Source organism: Trachypithecus francoisi, unplaced genomic scaffold (genome assembly GCF_009764315.1).
Source record: "Trachypithecus francoisi isolate TF-2019V2 unplaced genomic scaffold, Tfra_2.0 Lachesis_group15, whole genome shotgun sequence".
NCBI lineage: Eukaryota > Metazoa > Chordata > Mammalia > Primates > Cercopithecidae > Trachypithecus > Trachypithecus francoisi.
In genome coordinates, this window is record NW_022681460.1 from 22,150,258 (window position 1) to 22,173,491 (window position 23,234).

The following is a 23,234-nucleotide window of genomic DNA, read 5'->3' on the forward strand; positions in this document are numbered from 1 at the left end:
CTGAGTAGCTGGGATTGCAGGTGTACACCACCACACCCAGCTAATTTTTGTATTTTTAGTAGAGATGGGGTTTCACCATGTTGGTCAGGCTGGTCTCAAACTCCTGACCTCAGGTGATCGCCTACCTCGGCCTCCCAAAGTGCTGGGATTGCAGGCGTGGCCCACCTTGCCCGGTCAACTAGCCCTTATTTCTGCCTGGGGCGAACGTCCACTGTAGAGAGGATCTAGGAATTTTACCACCCAGAGGTGAAAAACTTTGTAATCCATGAGGCATTGGGTAGAGATATCAGAAGGCAATTAATACTGGAGAAAAATCAGCCATCAAACTGAAGGCTGCACTAGTTGCACTTAATGAAACCTAAAGGCAAATAAAAAGATCACACCGTCTCTAAGTAAAATCACCCAAGTCAAAGATAAAAGCCCAATAATTTTTTTTTTTCTTAAATAAAAGTATATCCAGCACTGATCAAGGAAAAGTTTACACTGGACAGCTAACAAAAAATTAGCAGGCAGGCAAAAAACAGAAAAATACAATCTATAATGAAGATCAATCAGTCAATATCAACCTGGAAATGATATAGATAACTGAGATCATTTATAAATAGGGCACTGTAGTATTAGTGTAAGTATATTATGTCACCTGCTCAAGGAGTAGAGGAAAACTTGATCATGTTACGGACAGACATGCAAGATAATTTAAAATTAAGACCCATATCGTAGTTCTCCAGATGACAAAATAAGCCCCCTAAATATCAGCAAGACAGAAGAAAAGATTAATAATGAACCTAAAGACATAAGAAACTAAATGATCCAAAATGAAAAAGAAATAAAAATAAGAAGATCAGAACATCATGAGACAACTTTAAATAGCCTAATATAAGTGGAATTAGAGACGAGCTTCACTTGGAGAGACGAGAACCGGAGAGAACAGACGCAAGGGTGCTTCTGAGGAAGTAACTGCCACAATTTTTCCAATTTTATGAAAACTATTAATTCACAGATCCAGGAAACTCAACAAAGCCCTAGCAAAATAAGCATGAAAACCACACCAAGTCACATCATAATCAAATTACTTTAAAAGAGTAATAATCAGAAAAACCTTAAAAGTAGGCAGAAAAATAAAATGTACATTATAAACTGAGGAGCAAAGAAATAAATCACGCTTCTAGTAAGAAACGGTTCAAGCCTAAAATCAGTACTGAAAGAAAAAAATATATAAACATAGAATTTTGTACTCAGTGAAAATATCTTCCAAAAATTAAGGCGAAATAAAGACCATTTTCAGGAACAGAAAAGACAAAATAATCCAAACAAGCAGACTTAAACTGCCAGAAATGTTGAAGGAAATCCTCCAAGAAAGAAAATTATACCAGACAGAAATTTGGATTTGCATACAAAGGAAGAAAAGAAACAGTAAATAGATACATTCTTCTTATTTTAAAAAAATGGGCCAGAATTACTGAGACTAAATCCAAAGACATCATAAAAAAAAATAGACAAATATCCCTCATAAACATAAACAAAAACTTCTTAATGATATTTTAGCAAGTCAAAAACAGCAATATGAAAGTATATAAAAAGGGTAACATATTGTGACTAGGTAGAGTTTAGCCTAGAAAAGCAAGGTTGGTTCCACTTTTAAAAATCAACCAATGAACTCTACCGTAAAAACAGACTAAAGAAAAAACATGGTCATCTCAATCGATGTAGAAAAACCATTTGACAAAATTAAATACCAATTCATGATATAAACTGTCAACAAACAAGGAATAGGAGATAACATCCTTAATTTGATAAATGGCATTTACAAATATCTATAGCTCTCCTCCATAATTGATGATGAAAGTCTGAATGCTCTCCCCGTAAGATATCAAACAAGGCAAAATACCTCTCTCACCATTTGAATTCAACTTCACACTCGAGGTCCCAGCCAAAATAACGAGGCAAGAAAGAAAAACTGAAACATAAAAATTGGAATGGAAGACACGAAACTGTCCCCTTTACATGTAGCACAACTGTCTACATAGAAAATCCCAAAGATGGCCATGAACCATGGCTCACACCCGTAATCCCAGCAATTTGGGAAGCTGAGGCAGGAGGACCATTTGAGCCTAGGAGTTCAAGGATATAGTAAGCTATGATAGTGCCACTGCACTTGAGTCTGGATGACAACAAAATCAAACAAACAAACAAAAAACAACAACAAAAATACCCCACAAAAAACCTACAAAAATGCAACTACAACTAACTCTTCAAGGTCACTTGATAAAAAGTCAATATACACAAATCAATCATGTTTCTACATATTAGTAACAACTGAAAACAAAAAGAAAATAGTTATAAATCTAACAAAACATAGAAAAGATCTCAAATAATGAAAACTACAAAACATTGGTGAAAGAAATCAAAGACCTAAATGAATGGCAAAATACACAGAGTTCATGGATTGGAAGACAATTATTTTCAAGATACCAAGTCTTTCCAAACTTATCTACAGATTCAGTCTAATTCCAATCACAATCCCAATATCAGATTTATAGAAATAAACTAGCTGAAAAGGCAAAAACACTAGAATAGCTCAAACAAGTCTGAAAAAAGAGCAAAGTTAAAAGATACACTACCTGATTTCAAGACTAGCATTAAAGTGACAGTAGTTAGAGTGATACAGGGAAAAGGGTGGACACACTAAGCAGAACACAATGAAGTTCAGAAATAGACTGATGCAAATATGATCAAAGGATTTTTGACAAAGATACCAAAGCAATTCACTATGGAAAGGATACTTTTTAATAAATGGTGTTGAAATAACTGGATATTCATATATTTTTTTAAAAAGTTAACCTTAAGCCATAATCAAACCATATACGAAAATTAAGATTTCCTGGATACCATATAAAAAACAGGACTCACAATAGAAAAACAAATGAATTCGGCTTCATTAAAATAAAGAACTTTTGCTCTTTAAAACACACTGCTGAGAATGAAAAAGCAAGCTATAAACTTGAAAATATTTGCAAGTGAGGTATGTGATAAATCATTGGCATCCAGAATATAAAAGGAACTCTAAAAACTCAGTAATAAGAAAACATACAACTCAATTAAAAAATGGGCAAAATATTTAAACAGATACTTTAATCAAAGGCATATAGACAGCAAATAAGCAAAGAAAAAGTGCTCAATATCATTATTAGGGAAATGTACATTAAAATCAGAGATACTACTACATGAATATTAGAACGGCTAAAATGAAATAAACTGATGATACCAACTACTGACAAGAATGCAGAGTGACTAGAACTCTCTTACTTTGGTGGTGAGAATGAAAAATGGTACAACCATTTTGGAAACCAGTTTGTTTCTTATTTTTAAGTCAAACATGCACTTACTGTATGAATAAGCAAATCCACACTCAGATATTTATTCAAGTGAAATAACACCTTATAATCACACACACAAAAAAACCTTTATGGGAATGCTTATAGCTACTTTATTTGTAATCATCAAAACCTAGAAAGGCTCCTCAAACGGTGAATGGATAAATTGTGGTATATCCAAACAAAAACAATACTAACAATAAAAACATATGGAGAATGAAACTCAGATGAATTATGTGCTAAGTAATAAGAAGCCAGACTCAAAAACTATATATTGTAGGATTCCATTAATATGACACTCTAGAAAGGCAAAATTCTAAAGACAGAAAATAGGGGTTGCCAAGGATAGGACAGTGCAATTTTTTAGGATGATTAATGTTCCAAAATGGTTACACGACTAGATGCACTTGTCAAAACTCATGGAACTGTGTATTACAGAGTAAATTCTACTGTATATAAATTATACTTTAACTAAAAAAAGTCCTTAAAATAGAGAATACTCTAAATAAATGAATTAAAGGATATTCACAGATCTAATATAAGAAAAATTCCTCAGATGGAAAAATAATCTGTGAATCAAAAGAGCACACTACTTTTTGAGAAGAGGAAAAAAAGTGATAAAAGATTTAAACTCAGACTTATCTGGTTATTTAATTTCTAAGATAAAGAAAAACTCTTCAGCTACTCAGGCAGAAGAAACAAATCACCTATGCATGTGCAGAGTTGTTTTGGGAGGGTATGGAAACCAAGCTGATAAAAGACAGAATACAATACAGAAATAACTACAAAGTTCTGAAGGAAATTCGTATACTATATTATACCAGTCCAAAATGTCTCTCAAGAATTTAGCAGACACTTTCAAAAACCAAAGATTCCGGCACCCATAAATCCTTTTTGAAAATTCTACTGATGACAAAATGTGGTCAATTAGGAGATGACATTAAAATAAAAAATTAGAGCAAAACAACGGTAAGCCAAGGACTGGTAGAGAGCTTTGCATCCACTTAAGTTTAGAGCACTGGTTCTCAAACTGTAACAACTACCAGAATTACCTGGAGGGCTTATTAAAATATAGAATGTCCTCAGTCAACATTTCTATGGTACAACATAATGGCGACATAAAAATGATAGTACAAAGTGCTTCTGGGTAAAGATGGCAGACTGAATATGTTAATTTACCTACGTTCCCTGTAGAAATCCCAATCAAATAAAAAATAAAGGTTTGAGTTTCTTTTTTTTTTTCTTTAAAAAATGAGGAATAAGGCCGGGCGCGGTGGCTCAAGCCTGTAATCCCAGCACTTTGGGAGGCCGAGACGGGCGGATCACGAGGTCAGGAGATCGAGACCATCCTGGCTAACACGGTGAAACCCCGTCTCTACTAAAAAATACAAAAAACTAGCCGGGCGAGGTGGCGGGCGCCTGTAGTCCCAGCTACTCCGGAGGCTGAGGCAGGAGAATGGCGTGAACCCGGGAGGCGGAGCTTGCAGTGAGCTGAGATCCAGCCACTGCACTCCAGCCCAGGCAACAGAGCGAGACTCCGTCTCAAAAAAAAAAATGAGGAATAAAATGTAAAAGTCAAAAAGAACTAGGAGAACAAATCTGGAAAGTAGAAAGTACAAGGTAGTAACAGCCTTAACAGAGAAAGCTGAATTCTAAGTTATCAAAGGAAAAAGTTAACAAGCAACACAATTCATTCGGCAGAATACCCAAATAGTTCAGGAACTGGTGGCACCAGAAGTCTCTGTAAGTGGTACTAAAGGTAGAGTAAAAATAGATGATTGGTTGAATGTCTTTTCAAAGAGTAGTTAAGACTCCCAGATTTCATTCCATTTCTTGCACTAACCAACTGAAAAGGGTAAAACATAAGGTTTGACAGGGGAACACCAAGAAGAGTTGACAAAAGGGGTTCCATGCTAAAAATACAAAATTAAATCAAATTTTATGTACTGAATGTGAAGAACCTCATCATTCTTTCCCTCACTTGCCTTCCAGAATGCAGGTATATTGCTCAGGTTAGAGACTGGAAATGTACCCTGGATCTATCAATAGCCCTAGATAAATATCTGCATCAGGCTTCCACAATAAGCTGGTTCAGCCAGATCACTTCACTGTAGTCACAGCTGACAAGTCCTACACCAAGCTCTTGAGTGTCCCACTCCTAAATATGAACAAATAGCTACTGACCACTGAATACTGAGGAAAACACTAAGATCAATGAAAGTGGGTGGAGTGGATAGGAGAAACTTGAAAAGAAATTATATGCAAACATAAAAGCATAAAAAAATCTAGTATTTCTAATATACTTACAAAGTATATTAATAAATTATATAGTACAGGGTACATCATAAAGATAAAAATAAAGATTTTTTTAAAAAGAGAGAAAGACTGCTTCCATGAAACAAACACAGGATGCTATAAAAATGGAACAGAGGCCAGGAACGGTGGCTCACACCTGTAATCCCAGCACTTTGGGAGGCTGAGCCTGGCAGATCACCTGAGGTCAGGAATTCAAGACCAGCCTGGCCAACACGGTGAAACAGTCTCTACTAAAAATACAAAAATTACCGAGGCATGGTGGTGCGTGCCTGTAGTCCCAGTTACTCAGAAGGCTGAGGCTTAAGAATTGCTTGAACTTGGGAAGTAGAAGTTTCAGTGAGCCAAGATCACGCCACTGTGCTCCATCCTGGGCGACAAAGCAAGACTACATGAAACAGAGAACAAAACAAACCTCTGGTAATTAAAAATGTTATAGCAGAGGTTTTTGTTGTTGTTTTTTGAGACAGTCTCACTCTGTTGCCCAGGCTGGAGTGCAGCCTTTACCAGAGTGCAGTGGCATGATTACAGCTCACTGCAGCCTCAACCTCCCTCGATTTAGGAGATCTCCCCACCTCAGCCTCCACAGAAGCTGGGATCACAGATGTGCTGGGTGTAGCTGGGACCACAAGCACACACCCCCATGCCTGGTTAATTTTTTTGTATTTTTTGTAGAGACAGGGTTTTGCCATGTTGCCAAGGCTGGTCTCCAACTCCTGAGCTCAACTGATCTGCCTACCTTGGCCTCCCAAAGTGCTAAGATTATAGGCATGAGCACACCGCCCTTATAGCAGAGGTTTAAAAATTCAACAGAAGTCCAGTCAGTCAATACAAAAACTTAAAAAACAAAATTCAATGGAAGTTCTGAAAACAATCAAGGAAATTTCTCAGAAAGCAGTGCAAAAAGCCAATGAGATGGAAAGCAGAAAGGAAGAAACATAGAGTTTCAGTCCAGGAAGCACATTATCTGAATAACAGAAAAACAATGTAGAAAATACAGGTAAGAAAATTAAATAACTCAAGAAATGTAATTAACTGGTGGAGAAGAGAAGGATGGAGAGGTCATACAGAAAAAGTTTCTAAAATGACTTCAGAATACCCAGCAACAACACTGCAAGTCTACAAAGGAGCATCAAAATTCTGACGGAAAATGACTTTCAATCTAGAATTCTATGACCAAAGTGTACCTCCTATGTGCTTCTGTCAAGGAGCACTATACCAAAACATGGTCATCAACCAAAAGAAAACAAGCAATGAAGAAAAAAAGGGTTTCAACCTAAGAGAGAGGAAATGTACATCCTCATTTGAGGATAAAGTGAGATCCAAGATGAAAACAGTGACTAGAGCAGGTCAGATGATTCTGGGAGAGATAACCTCCAAGGTTCGATCAATCATGACATGTATCTGAACTTACTCAGAGATGCATACAGCTGGGGAAAAGTCTGAGGTCAAATAATTTAAACACACTGAAAATAGGCTGAGCGCGGTGGTTCACACCTATAATCCCAGCACTTTGGGAGCCCAAGGCAGGTGGATCACTTGAGGCCAGGAGTTATGAGACCAGCCTGGCCAACATGGCAAAATCCCATCTCTACTAAAACACAAAAATTAGCTGGGTGTGGTGGCATATGCCTGTAATCCCAGCTACTCAAGAGGCTCAGGCAAGCGAATCCCTTGAACCCGGAAGGCCAAAGTCGCAGTGAGCTGAAATTGCACCACTGCACTCCAGCCTGGGCAACGGAGCAAGATTCTGTCAAAAAAAGAAAAGAAAAGAAAAGAAAGTAAACCAATGAACACAAAATTTTGTGCTTGAAAGGAAAAGTCTTTGTGTATTTGTTACAAGGCTGACCTATGAAGAGCATTACACAAATAAAGAACTAATATTTAAGTGCTTACTATAGCTTTACAGATATAAACTTATATAAATAGTCACAATAATGTTCATTTACCACAATTATTTAGTATTATGGAAAGCTATGGGGACATCAATGAGTGTATGTGATTTTGGTGGGGGCAGGGATGAGGGCCAGTTGAAATCAAGGGATGATTGCTAAATCTTCGTCTTCCATAATTAGAAGACAGTGTCTAAAACAAACAAATAAAATCAAGAATACACTATATGTATGTTAATTAGAAATGTGGCAATAAATACCAAAAGAAATACTGTCTCCAAAGGGTGGAAATGGGAGTGGTACTATTTTTCTTAAGCACACAGAGAAATATGTACATACAGAATTATGAATTAAAAAATTTAAAAATCATACAATTAATTAAACCTGGGAACTAGGGGAATGGGTGAATATTGATTTGCTCCACTTTTCAGAGAAGTGAATCTAAAATTAAAATGTCCTTAAAAATTTACTCCAACTTCAATGTTTTATACAATGTTTTTCTTAAACTTAAAACAGGCTTTCTTAACCATGGTATTATTGATATTTTGGGCTGAATAATTATTTGTTGTTGGGGGCTATCCTATACATTGTAGATTTAGCAGCATCCCTGTCCTCTACCAACTAACTAGATGCTAGTGGCACCCCTCACCCCAGGTTGTGACAATGAAAAATGTCTGCAGATATTGCCAAATGCCCACTGGGGAGCAAAACTGTGTCCAGTTGAGAATCACTGCTATAGAAACACCTCCTTAAAAGAATCTCTTTAGGAAACTCTTTTGACAAATGTTAACATTCAAGAATTACTTTTTTTCCTTTGTTAAATTCAAGAAAAATTCATTTCAATGCTTTGCTTAAAAATGTTTAAAATGCTGCCATTCCTAAGAATGCACTTTGTCTACTCATCCACCCATGTGTATACAAATACGCAATGCACCCATGCATTCTGAGAGAAGGAAGATTTTGGGGGGACACTTTTATTTAACTTCTACTCTGCATTGCTTGACTATTCATAGCAACTATAAATTATTTCTATAAAACAAGTCACTGTATTAACAAAAATTTAGGAGAGGCTGGCAAAAAATACGCACTTAGTAATCACTAGTTCTTAACGACTTAACTACATTATATATCTTGATAGGTATTGTGTATAAGGTTCAGTCATTCAAAAAAAAAATCAATTCTGTCTACTCACTAATATCAATGTTGAGACTGGGATGGGGAAAAGCATGTAAGTAGGTATTAGTGATTGGTAATGTCGTAGTTATAGGATTAGTTGGTATGATGTTTATAATGTTTGAAGTAATTACCAATAGAAAAAAGAAACAACCACGCATGAATAAAAAATTATACTGCCATGAACCAAGGATTATAATCAATCTAATTCTAGGCCTCTTAGCTGCAAACAAAAAGTGAACCATTTAACACTCCAATTTCTGCTCAGTGCTATTACACATAATTTATCTCTTTTTAGTTTAGCCATTTTCTACAATTAATTTACAAATAAGGAAAAAACTTACTAAATTTGATTAAGCCTGCAGAAACTTGTACTAACAACGAATGAGGCTGGTTTGTTTTTAATTCTGGCTTACCTGATCTAATTTAATGATTTGAACGTTACTTTTTTTTTTGGTCTGTTTTTTGTTTTGTTTCGTTTTGGACACAGAGAGTCTCACACTGTTGCCCAGGCTGCAGAGAAGCGGCACCATCTTGGCTCACTGCAGCCTCTGCCTACTGGGCTTAAGCATTCTCCTGCCTCAGCCGCCGAGTAGCTGGGATTACAATTGTGCGCCACCACAACCGGCTAATTTTTGTTTTGTTTTGTTTTCTGAGACGGAGTCTTGCTCTGTTGCCCAGGCTGGAGTGCGGTGGCATGATCTCGGCTCCCTGCAACCTCTGTCTCCCGGTTCAAGCAATTCTCCTGCCTCAGCCTCCCAAGTAGCTGGGACTACAGGCATGTGCCACCACGCCCAGCTAATTTTTATGTATTTTTAGTAGAGACGGGGTTTCACCATATTGACCAGACTAGTCTCCAACTCCGGACATCAAGTGATCCATCCACCTCATCCTCCCCAAGTGCTGGGATTTCAGACGTGAGCCCCGCGGCAGGCCCTGAATGTTACTTTTGAAAAGTTGAATAAATTTTAATTTCATCAAAACCTCTAAGTAAATGAGCACATTAACTGTTAAGAATGTAGAAGAGATGGTTCCCTTCAATGACTATTGGCCTGCACTAAAATCAAACAATTAATGAATAGAGACAGAGGCACAAGAAGAAAAGGGAAAAAGATTACTGAAACTGCAAACAATAAAATAAATTCCAAATCGGGCACAGTGGCACCTGCCTGTAGTCCCAGCTACCCGAGAGGCTGAGGTACTAAGACTTGAGCCCAGGAGTTCCAGGCTACAGTTCACTACGACTATTCCCTGCACTTCAGCCTGGCCAACACACTGAGATCCCCGTCTCTAAAAAACCGCCTCACTGCCGCTACCTTTTTAATTTACTTCGTTATTAACACAGAAACTAAAAGGTAGTGTCAATTTTATCACGGACATTCTTCTAATCAATAAAGGTGGCGATCTATATTGTAAAACGGAAAACATGTATCTCATCTTTTAAATCTCCATTATATACAAAAAAAACTACAGCATGCCCACTTCATAACTGGGCAAGATACGACATTACAAATTAAACTGCGTAACATCTTCCAATAACAAAACGATGAAAACAATCTTACATGATAATCAATTATCAGCTTTCAAAACTGTTTATTACACTAAATATGCCTTTGTATGAAAGTCAATAAACTCTCTAATATCTTGAGATAAAATATTCCAAGTTTCCGTGCAAGAAGAAATATCATGTAATCAAGAGAAGAGACTAGCTGGAGTAATAATCTCCACATCATTTGATTAAAATTCAACATTTTTAGTTCAAGACATATGAAAACCTTTTTGAAAAGAGTATATATAACGGAATTATTTAGGAAGTCAGCAAAGCAATTGTTAGAAACAGAATTAACAAATTCCAGACTAAAGAGAAGTGATTTGAATCCAAATACCTCGCCTAAAATTACAAATATCTTTTATTAACTGCACTGCCAATGTTGTGCCTACTATTTTGGAGGGGACAGAGATTATTTTAAATAAACTGAAATAAATTTGTGCCATATGGACCAAAGTCTTGCCACTATACTGAAAATAGTTTTACTCTAACAACCCTTTAATGAAAATGCAATGTACAGCGAACTAAGCATGAAATTTCAGATGACACACGCATGCCTTGTGCCTAATGACAATTTTGTCTTTAGGCACAAAACAATGTGCGTGTCATCTGAAATTTCGATTTTAAGTTGAAATTTGAAATTGACACTTCAAACAGTCATGGCGGAGCTATGACTACTTGTTTCAAAAACAATATTACTACATTAACATTACTGCCAGGCGGTCCCAAATGACGACAAGCACTTTTTAATCATAATCTGCGCCACAGAACAAAGAGGGCGACATGAATCCAGGAACGACAGTGCGGCAGTCTGAGGTCGCCGGGAAAGAGATGACAACAGAGTGGGTACCCCACAGAAGGAAAGGAGCAAAGACCTTTGTAGACATGGCTTAGGCAGATACAAACAAAACCATGAAAAGGGGCCTGAAAGAATGGGAGACAGCGCTCACGAAGCAGGGGTGGGGGAGGGGTACTAGTCTAGTTCTCTTCCTCAATTTGGGTCATCTTCCCATCACCACTACACCTTACGGCCAGTGATCAGTTCTTCGCAAGACCCAAAGCTCTGAAGCGAACTCTGAGTGACGAGAAGAGACGAGAAGAAAACGGGGACAGCGAGGGCACTCCCTGTTGGGTGGGGCACCACATTCCCGCCGGACTCACCCAGCCCCGGCTCGGGTCGCCTTCCCTTTAGTCTCTCACACTAGCACCCCAGAGGCCGCAAAAAGCACCTTACCCAGCTCGCCATGGAGCACAGCCCCAGGACGCTCCCCATCTCCACAACGTCACAAGAGCAGCGGATACAGACAAGATGGAGACAGTTCCTTTCTCGCCTTTCCGAGATTATTTACTATTTGCGAGGCACTTCCGGCACAGAGCTCAACCCGCCCCTCAGCCTCGCGTCACTTCCTTCCAGGCCAGGGTGGGATAAGACGCGGAGCGGGCAGCGCTGAGATTGCGCGTGCGCGTCACTAGATGGCCTGGCTGTCCTCTTTTCTGGAAAATTTCCCAAGGACTGCTGGCTGGAAACTTAAGGCTAGTGCCGATCTGACCGTAGTTTGCCAAATTAAGAAAACGGTGTGAGCAAAACCAATCTTTACCTACCATTAACTTGAATTTGGGCATTAGTAGAGAACAGAGCTGAGGTGGTGGTTGACGTTTTGCCCTCCTTCACCTGAGGAACCGCTCTGCTTTTTAGGGGATTGCTTCCTCTTTCTTAGTGTTTGTCCGTCCTAACTCCACTTATTTCTCAATTTTCCCACTGTTGCATCCTGTTTTGCGCTTATGTTCACGACATATTCCTGCAACCCGCTGCCTGGAACAAGTTTTATTGGGATATTTATATTCATCTATGTGCTTCAGTTTCTCTGTATCATTTCTGTTGGCTATTGACTTATATTTTAATTTCTTGTGCTGTTAAGATGTTACAAGAAATTTGCACATTAAAATTATTTTTAATTAGTTAGATAAGACATACTAATTATCAAACTCAAGCATTGGTTTCGAATGTCATGAGCTGTTGAGGCATGTGGAACCCTTGCATATTAGGTGATGATGCGCATCTGCAGGGAATGCATTCCTATAAAAGTTCCAGTTTTTTTTTAGAGTTATTGGTTCTTGAAAATATTCTGGGAAACAGCTCAAACTTGAAATAGTCATTCCCATAACTAATAATAAGAAAGTGATGTAAAATCTACAAAAATGGTATGGGTCGAGGTGGGGTAAACACCTAAGAATCTGGAAGAATGTCAGAATCCCTACTCCTGATTATTGTAACCACTAAGGGACAATCTTGCCTTATTCTTCTTTACCCTATCAGTGGTTTTGTAGACCACTCTTAAAGTATTATAATAGAGCATCCATAAGGTTTAAAGAATTGTGGAAATGCCTGTAATCCCAGAACTTTGGGAGGCCAAGGCAGGCGGGTCACAAGGTCAGGAGTTCAAGACCAGCCTGGCCAGCATGGTGAAACCCCATCTCTACTAAAACTACAAAAAATTAGCCAGGCATCGTGGCACGCGCGTGTGAGCCCATCTACTCGGGAGGCGAGGCAGGAGAATTGCTTGAACCCGGGAGGCAGAGGTTGCAGTGAGCCGAGATTGGTCCACTGCACTCCAGCCTGGGCCACAGAGTGAGACTCTGTCTCAAAAAGAAAAAAAAAAGGTGTGGAAATGGAAATTACAAACCTAACAATATTTTTAATTATGCTAAACTTAAAGTAATATGTTATTTATGGGAGAAAAGAATCCTATTATCTCAAGTCCTTAAACTTTTCAAAGTATCACAGAAGGAGACAAAAAACACTTATATGCAAGTAACTTTAAGGTCATAAAGAATATGTTGATTAGACAAATGGAGAATGAGTCTTTTAAAATTTAAATTAGCGCAGGTTCTTGTCTCTTGCTACATTCAAGAGGGTTTCTGAGATATTCGTAAGTTCTTGCACTATTCAATAGAGTTTTTTCACCTGAGATATTCAGAGTTAAATACAAAAGTCCTTGTTAATCTTTCTGGAATGTAACACTTGGCCTTGAAATACGTTAAAAAAAATTTACTTTTATTTAACCTGTAGGGTATGTGGAGTGGAATTTGCTCACTTAAGTTGTTATATATACAACATTAATTAGACACGACAGTATATAAATTATAAACTGTTTTATTCGTTAGAAAAGTCTTCGACATCAGTCTTATTTTACTCTTTGCCAACTATGAAAGAAAATTGAAATGATGACTTTTTCAAATATCAACCCAAACACAGCTCAAAGCATAGTTTTCTCAATGTATACCAGCTATTAGTAGGAGCACCCATTTCTCCAGGCAACTTCCTGTAGCACACATATAACATACAATGCCAAAATACAAATTAGTCTAAGTACATTAGTAAAAAACATTCTATCTAGCCGAGCATGGTGGCTCACACCTGTAATCTCAGCACATTGGGAGGCCGAGGCAGGCAGATCACCTGAGATCAGGAGTTCCAGACCAGCCTGGCCAACATGGCGAAAACCTGTTCCTACTAAAAATATAAAATTGGCAAGGCATGGTGGCACACCTCTGTAATCCCAACTACTTGGGAGACTGAGGCTGGAGAATCGCTTGAACCCAGGAGGCAGAGGTTGCAGTGAGCTGAGATCATGCCACTGCATTCCGGCCTAGGCGACAAGAGCAAAACTCTGTCTCAAAACAAACAAACAAAAAAAGCCATGCTATCTAATAACTCAGTTCTCTGACTTGATTAAGAGCTAGTATGCCAAAAAAAAAAAAAAAAAATTGGAATACTGATTTTTTTGAGAATGTTACTAAGTAGACATGCTGGAAAAAGTTTTCAGATAAGCTTGGATAGTACTGCCTGTTATATTCTCTTGTGACTGATGTTGCATATTAGCATGTTGAATTCCTTCACTCCTAATGTTTTCTAAACTTGACCTTAAAAAATCTTTTTTTTTCTGATGAAACGTATTAATATGCATTGTAGTTATTCTGTGAAATATAGTTTAAGAAATACTGATGGAGAGAAGGATGGACTTCATAGCCTTCTGGTAGCCTTCCTAGAATATCTTTTCTCATGATTAAACTTTTGTTCCATATGTGGCATCAGAGAGCTAAAGGTTATGTTCTCTGTCAAGAATCAGAGCATGAATGCTCTGTGTTGTCAATTAAGGACAAGACATAAACTTTAACATTCAAATAAATGGTATGTAAAATTAATAGTCTCTTAAGGAAATTCAGGAGAAAGACCAAAATACTTGTCAGAATAGACATGCACAGAAATGGGCTGGGAGAACTATGGAGTACTATAGTCAGGCTTAAGGTTTTCTTTAGAAGATAGTCCAGGTTCATTCTCACATATGGGTAAATAAAGAATCTCCCAGATAAACTATAGTTGTGATTATTGTACCCTGAGAAAAATGTAAAGCAGGATTACCAAGCTTATCCTAGTCATAGTAAAAATTTCAATAATGGATTCACAAAAATCAGTATTAACCAATGTAATTTCAGAATGATTTAGGTACAAAATTTAGGTTTATGTAAGTTACTCTCAAATATAGATTTGTCAGTTATCAGTCATTTCAGTTTGTTGTTGGTATTGTTTTGAGACATAGGCTTGCTCTATTGCCCAGGCTGGAGTTCAGTGGCCTGATCTCGGCTCACTGCAACCTCCACCTCCCAAGTTCAAACGATTCTCCTGCAACCTCTGTCTGGAGTGCGGTGGCCTGATCTCAGCTCACTGTAGCCTCAGCCTCCTGACTAGCTGGGATTTCAGGCACGTGCCAAAATGCCTGGCGCATTCAATTTTTGAGAGAATACTAAAAATAATAATTTTATTTTCAGAATTCACCAGCATAGTAATAAAACCACATCTTCAGCATAAAGGAAAATAAATGTCTATAACCTTTCACCACCTCTTGTAATTCCTATTGAAATCCATAAGGTTATGCTGGATGCAGTGATTCACATCTTAATTCCAACACTCTGGAGACTGAGGCAGGAGGATAGCTTGATCACAGGAGTTAGAGACCAATCTAGGCAACATAGTGAGACTTCATCTCTATAAAAGTTAAAATAGGCCAGGCGTCGTGGCTCACGCCTGTAATCCCAGCACTTTGGGAGCCCGAGATGGGTGGATCACCTGAGGTCAAGAGTTTGAGACCAGCCTGACCAACATGGTGAAACCCCATCTCTACTAAAAATACAAAAACTAGCTGGATGTGGTGGCTTGCGCCTGTAGTCCCAGCTACTCAGGAGACTGAGACAGGAGAATCGCTGGAACCTGGGAGGCAGAGGTTGCAGTAAGTCGAGATCGCGCCACCCCACTCCAGCCTCGGTAACAGAGTGAGACTCTGTCTCAGAAAAATAAAATTAAAAAAAAGTAAAAGTAAATAATCCATAAGGACATGGTTTAGAATCCTGTATATCACATTAAAAATTCCCAGTGTAACCTAGAATCAGTGTGTCTCCATCAAGGTTGACTAAAATTAGACTCATCTTTGGTCCCATAATCCTTCCTGCCTTTACACAAATCTCTCTATAAACTTTAATTTTTATCCTAATAAATGATCTATATCTCTGAAATATTGTGAGAGTGTAAGAGATTTTAAGGAAAAATAATCAGGTCATATTTTTCTGGAAATTAGAAATTATACTGCTTAGTTCTCTTGTCCTTAGTATATCAACAGTAAATGTAATGAGGACTGAAACATCTTGGCCCCCCACAATAGTTAAAGGATGAATAAAATTTGTGCATAGTTTGTTATATAATTGAAGGAGAACAAAAATATAAAAAGTATTTTATGGGCCGGGCGCGGTGGCTCAAGCCTGTAATCCCAGCACTTTGGGAGGCCGAGACGGGCGGATCACAAGGTCAGCAGATCGAGACCATCCTGGCTAACACGGTGAAACCCCGTCTCTACTAAAAAATACAAAAACTAGCCCGGCGAGGTGGCGGGCGCCTGTAGTCCCAGCTGCTGGGGAGGCTGAGGCAGGAGAATGGCGTGAACCCGGGCGGCGGAGCTTGCAGTGAGCTGAGATCCGGCCACTGCACTCCAGCCTGGGCGACAGAGTGAGACTCCGTCTCAAAAAAAAAAAAAAAAAAAGTATTTTATGGCTTTCATCCTAAATTACTTATATCTTAAATGTAAACATGTTTAAGTATTTCACTAGATATTCTGAAAGGGTAAGCCAAAAATAGATTAGGACACAGTAACCCATAGGGGTCAGTATAAACTTAGAATTGGAAGAGACCATATTCTGATTAAAGACATGCTTTTATTTGTTAAGACAGACATTGATACTTTTGGAAAATAACTCAGAAACTAAGATATAGTGTCAAATGTATGAAAACTCTCTTCAGTTATGGTCTTAATGTTAAAATAGCAAGTGAACAATACTCTTTCCACACTGATTTTCTTCTTTTGCTGAAATCTAAGTCTGTAATGCCATAACAAGCAGATATGTTTATACCAGTGAAATAGATGTCTACAAAAATATGTTTATTTCAGTCAGAACATACATAAATTCAGGAAAAAAGGAAATATTCACTGTGTAAATAATAAAGTGAATAGCGAATTCAAATATGTGTCTGATATTTAATGTACTGTTTTATAATCATTGAGAAGGGAGTGACTTCTTGAAAAATTGTTAATGGCATTTCTAAAACATTTCACTTCTCAAGGGCAGATGTATTGACCTTGATAAAATATAATGAAAGTATATACTGAAGAAATTCTTTACATTCATTCACCCCAAACGTTATTTATTGTGCTACAGAAAGAAATCAACTACTTCTATTTGGCACTCATCAGATTTTTGAGTTCTTATTAAATATGTTATTAGGGCAACGTCTAAATCAGCACCTTCCAATAGAAATGAAATGTGAATCACATTTGTAATTTAAATTTTTTTGTAGCTGTGTTAAAAGAAACAGATGAAATTAATTTTAAAGATGCATTTAATTACACTCAGTATATCCAAAATATTTCAACAACATTAATATAAAAATTACTAATGAGATGTTGTACATTATTTTTCATACTAAGTCTTCAGAATCTGGTTGTGTTATATAATTAAGAGCACATCTCCATTTGGACCAGCACATTTCAAATGTCCAATAGTCCCTATATTGGACAATGCAGGTCTATAAGCTGAAAGAGAAAGTTGAGGCAATTATCCAGGTGATACAAGCTAAACAAGCAAGCAATCATATTTTTCTTTGTATAAGTTATTTAGATATTTGAGATAAAGTGGTTTTAAGGCTGTGCATTTGCTTTAGGTATTGAACCTACATTGATTTCTTCTATAAAAATCAAATAGGAGAGATTTGTAAGAAGGATAAATGTCATATTCTGATCATCATTTAGGCTATCAAAGTACTATATACTATATGTATGAAATTTGCCAGATTTGACTTTATTTTCCAGTAATCCAAATACTCCATGATGTTGTTTTAGCCAATTTATCCTGATTTCTTTTTTATTCACCCAAGTTTCTATGGCCTTAGCTGCTTTCTTTTCTCCAGAATTAATTGTAAGAATAGTATGATATCCAGAGACCCTGACATTTTAAGTGGCCTGATCTCAAGTGACTTCAGACAGTGATTTTTTATTCTTACCCAATTCTCTACACCTCACTCCACTGACCGTATTGTCCATTACTGCATATAACACTTGGCAAATTCATACCTAAAGCTCTTTCCGCTGAATGATCAAGAACTTCCGGTACTTTTTCCTTACAGTTTTTACCCTGTTGAAGATTTGCTTTAACTTCAAAAGCGATTACAACAAAGTATGGACACTCCTTCAGGGCCAACCTGGTAAGTCACTGGTAAGGTCTTAATTTCTCCATAAAGCTTCCTAATATTTTCTGGTATTAAGGTCTTCATGTTCCGTAACCCGCTTTGCATCACCTGCAGAAATCCTAGACTTAGCTGTTTGGTAGCATCTGGCTGTATCATTTGTTGTATTATTTTTCCCAGGCTCTCATTCAGAGTCCTGTTATAGCGAAGGCTGGCTTCCACTAGTTTCCATTCTTGCTCATGGGTCTGTCCCTTTTCTCCAGAAAAGTCCTATCTTTTTAAAGATGTAATGTCAGATGAAGCTTATGTATGAACCAACCACAGGCCATTTTTTTTATCGACATCTCCTGAAGGGAATTTTCTGCCTCAGTTGGCCTGACTGACTTGTATTTTGCAGCAGAATCCAGTCTTTCTGGGAATCATCCAGTTTTTAAAATCCTCTCAGTGGTTGTGGAGCTGAGAGCAGAATTCTCTCTACCTATTTTCTCTGCCATGGAGACAACACTCCCAGCATCATTTATACAAATGCTATGCACATTTCCACTACTCAGCAATACTCATCCAGCAGTTTAGATGCCATGGGAGGGTACTCCATAGTTCAATTCTATGGTATGCTTTGATATGGGCATGGCTGGACACTGCACATTGTTCAGTAATTCCAAATGGTAGTCTTTAGTAAGAGAAAAAACATAATTAGAGTCACTTAACATAATATGTGGCAGGGAGAATTATGCTTTAAGAAATAGCTTTCACATACAAATGGAGTCCAAAATAATGAACTTTCCCATTGGATCTTTATACGAATACACCCATGGATTCAATGCCAATAGGAGAAAGTGTTTTAGAGACATGCTTAAAGTCTGGAGTAAGAAAAAAAAAAAAAAAAAAACTTCTGCAGCTAGCTCAGTGTCTGCCCAAACAGCCATCCAGTTTTGTACTTGAAACCCAGGGCCCTGGTGGCATAGACACTGGAGGGAATCTCCTGGTCAGTGGGTTGTGAAGACCATGAGAAAAGCATAGTATCTGGGCTGGAATGCACCATTCTTCGTCACTTTATCTGAAATATCTAAATAACTTATACAAAGAAAAATGTGATTGCTTGCTTGTTTAGCTTGTATCACCTGGATAATTTTCTCAACTTTCTCCTTCAGCTTATAGACCTGCATTGTCCAATATAGGGACTATTGGACATTTGAAACGTGCTGGTCCAAATGGAGATGTGCCCTTAATTATATAACAAAACCAGATTCTGAAAACTTAGTATGAAAAATAATGTAAAACATCCCATTAAATAATGCTTCACGTACCTTTTTCTATTCAGGTTATTTACTTAATCCAAAGGGAATAAACTTTTTGAAAATGTAGTAATAGTGATCCTAGAAAAATGTCATGTTCTATTTATATGCCTAGAGTATTTACTCCATTTCTATCTCTTCCCTTTGATCTGTTTGATGACTATGCCTTATATTTCTAAGAATTTTTTTCAAACAATTTTTAGTGGGTTGTAGTGTTCATCTCCATTTCTTACGGTATAGATATTTTTCTGTTAAATGTAAAGGTTACTCTCTAAAGCTTAGTAGGTGCACTTTCATTTTCACAGTGATTAAAAATCCACATCGTTACTAATCATAGATGTGCATATGTGTTGATTGTAAAGTGATATTGTACATATCACAAAATCTGACGTATAAAAATAATCTTTTGATGTTCTTTTAAAAGAACTTAATATAGAAATATCATAAAATGAAGTTAAATTGAGTAAATCTTAAGATATCATTTAGTCAAACTCCTTGCATCAAATCAAGCCCATGATTATGTAAGTGTATAGAAAAGCCCACAAAAAATTTAAAAAAGCTTTTCAGTGGAAAACCTGACAGACACCTTATCCAAAAGATCAAAGTTTTAACATCACCAGTAATAGAACAAATAGGTTTCATGTGTCTTCTGATGTAGTACACTGAGGAGTGAGCACTATCACTGCTGAGACATTTTTGCCAAAAACCTATAAATGGGAATAAATCATGAAGACACATAGACAAACCCAAATTAAAGGACGTTATGCAACATAAATGGCTTGTACTTTTCAAAATATCTAGGTCATGAAAGAAAAGGACTAAGAAACTGCCCAGATTAAAGTAGACCAGAGACTTGACAACTAAATGCCACATGTAATCATGGATTAGATACTGGAGCAGAAATAACAATGATAATAAATAATAACTGTTATTGCTGTAAAGAACATTATTTAGACAATTAGCAAAATTTGAATGGGGCTTGTGAATTACAAAGCAGTATCATATCAAAACTGATTTTCTGTTTTTGATTGTTATAATGTGGTTATGTAGAAAAGTGTTGTATTTTTGGAAATGTACATTGAAGTATATAGGAGTAAATAGGATCATGTTGAAAATTTATTGTCAAATGGTTTACAAAACATGTTTTGTATGTGTGTACATACACACACATTGTGTAAACAAGATAAAATTTTAATATTTGGTGAATAGAGGTGAAAGATATATAGAAAATTTTTGTATAGTATTTGCAACTTTTCTGAAGTCTGAAATTAGTTCAATTTTTTTTTAATATTGCTTTGGCTTCCTATTTTACCTGTAGTTAACTGTGTCAAAAATATGCTAATTTTGTTACCAACACCCAGGGTTTTTGTAATCTCGCAATATTGAAATCAAGAGACATCACAGAACACAGCAGCAAAGGTAAGTTTAATTTTATTCCAGCTTGTGCACAAGGGAGCTAGCACTGAGAAAGAAAAAAGGAGTTGGCTATTGCCTGAGGGTAGTGTGTGGGTTAATTTTATAGACTCTTTTCATAGGGAAAGGTTATATTAGGGCATATATAGGACAGTTTTTTCTAGTGCTTGCACAGTAGCTCAACATGCTTCTCCATACATTGCATGTAACATTAGCATTTAAAATCTCCACCCTTGGGTATGAATTATTTTAGCATTAAAATGAGGAGGAGGTAACTTTAGGTTTTTTTTTTTTTTTTAGACGGAGTCTTTCTCTGTCACCCAGGCTGGAGTGGAGTGGTGCAATCTTGGCTTACTGCAACCTCCACTTCGCGGGTTCAAGCGATTCTCCTGCCTCACCCTCCTGAGTAGCTGGGATTATAGGCGTGCGCCACCACACCTGGCTAATTTTTGTATTTTTAATAGAGACAGGGTTTCACCAAGTTGGTCAGGCTGGTCTCGAACTCCTGACCTCATGATCTGCCTGCCTCGGTCTCCCAACATGCTGGGATTACAGGCATGAGCCACTATGCCAGGCCACTTTAGGTTGGATTTTAAGTCCAACTGCACATGCAAGGCTCTGGGGAAATCCCTAGTCCCCTGAAATAGGAGCTTGCTGTTAATAGTTTCTTGGATCTCTTGTCACTGATTGGCTGAAAGCTAAATAAGCTAGTGCTTGAATGAGGGGCTTTATCATTTCCTTTAGACCATCTTAAAATAGGGAATCAACTAGCCTGCTTGTCTTAATCATATACATTTATTTAAAATTATCTTAATAAACCAGAGCCTGGAGACTATTTTTTAAAAGAATCATTTGTTGAAGTATTAAATTTTTAGTAAGTTATCTCTTTTTTGTGTGTAGCTTCCTCACTTTTAATTTTAAACCAGACAAAAAGTTTCAGTATACAACATAAAGAACATTCGTCGAAAATTTGATGGAAGTAATTTAAACAACTATAAATACATTAATTTATATCAATTTTTGATTATGGGGGAGTAATAATCCTTAATTACAAGTTGAAACATCCCCTGAATACATTAGAATGAATGCTACTGAAAAGAGAAATAATTTTTACAATTATCTGCCACATATCATAATGCCTCAGATAAATTTCGTATATGCATATAGAAGATGAAAAATTCTTTCCTAATACACTCCTAGGTTTTCTGCTTAGAGTCCTCTAAATTAAATTGACAAAAGGCAGCAAAATAAGGGGAAAAAAAACCCAAAAGTTTGTTAACACATGCATTGTGCATGTAACATATACCCAGAGATGAGTAATTCAAAGATTTGGTTAGAACTTGGACTTACATAGGACTTCAGCAAAGAAACAATTTTTAGAAAAATGACAAGTGTGTCTAGGAGTGGCAAATTGTGGGAAGGCAAGTATATGGGAAACTAGATAAATAAAGGCTAGTTAGCAAAGTTTGTTATATACATTCCTCTGATTCTGTCTACAGGCCGTAAGGGTCTAAAGCTGTCTCTGGTAATTAAGTTTTGTCCTTCCTTGTAGAAAGCAGGGGACAACTTTGTAAATTCATGTCCTGCTTTTAGACGACAGAAGGAGAACAGAGAACTTTTCTTGTATCATCTTCTCATTTGCCTTCAGCTGAAAGTAATCCTTGTGCCAAAGTGGAAAGTTTGCTGTGGCATATTCTGCCACCCTACCATAGCTAGGATAGAACACATCTGTACACAAAGGTCTTTGAGGGCAGAGGCCAGATTAATTTGTAGAGTTTTACTGCCATCACCTGGCCTAGTGCTTGACATGGAGAAGGGGCTTGGTAAACAATTGAATGAATTAATGCATTTGCTTGTGCCTTGCATATTTTCCACACAACACTCTTGCCGTAAATAAAGAAAAAAAAAACACTCTTGCAGTAAATATACTCATATACTTTTAAATACTATTCTAAGGTCAAAAACACCTTTATCAAATATCTAAAAGCTAATGTGAAGAAAATTACATGAACACCAACCAAATTGTATAAAATAATTTCATATGCTTGGTTTATGTACTTGTTTTGAAAAGTGGAATTTTGCCTTAGAAATCAGAGACCACTTTACATCTTAACTGAGAACCATTTTCATTAACTCTTGGAACAGGAGCAATCGCAAGGAATAAATATAACTTAATTTTTGGTAGATGTATTCTGTGAAGAACGGATACAGTAAGAGGAGTTATTTATTCTTATAAAAAGAAGAATCCTGAAATAAAAAGGGGCAGTCCCAAAGTGAAGGGATCATTTTAAGTAGGTTTGCTACTTTCCTTATCAGAAATTCACAGCACACATTACTTTTTTAAGACTTTGACAAATACTGCCATAAATAAAATCATTCAATATTGTTTAATCCAATGTTTCTGAAATGTATATGATCTCAAACCCTGAAACAAAA

The 23,234-nt window shown here is 37.0% G+C and overlaps 1 protein-coding gene across 1 annotated transcript in view; it reads right to left on the reverse strand.

The window, feature by feature from the left end:
• The window catches only part of SERINC1 (serine incorporator 1), a 28,418-nt gene extending 16,682 nt beyond the window's left edge, over window positions 1-11,736 (reverse strand). Inside the window, exon 1 of the mRNA XM_033234435.1 lies at window positions 11,536-11,736. Coding sequence (XP_033090326.1) covers window positions 11,536-11,574 — 39 coding nt within the window. The 5' untranslated portion in view covers window positions 11,575-11,736. The remainder of the gene's footprint in view (window positions 1-11,535) is intronic.
• Between the last annotated feature and the right edge of the window lie 11,498 nt (window positions 11,737-23,234).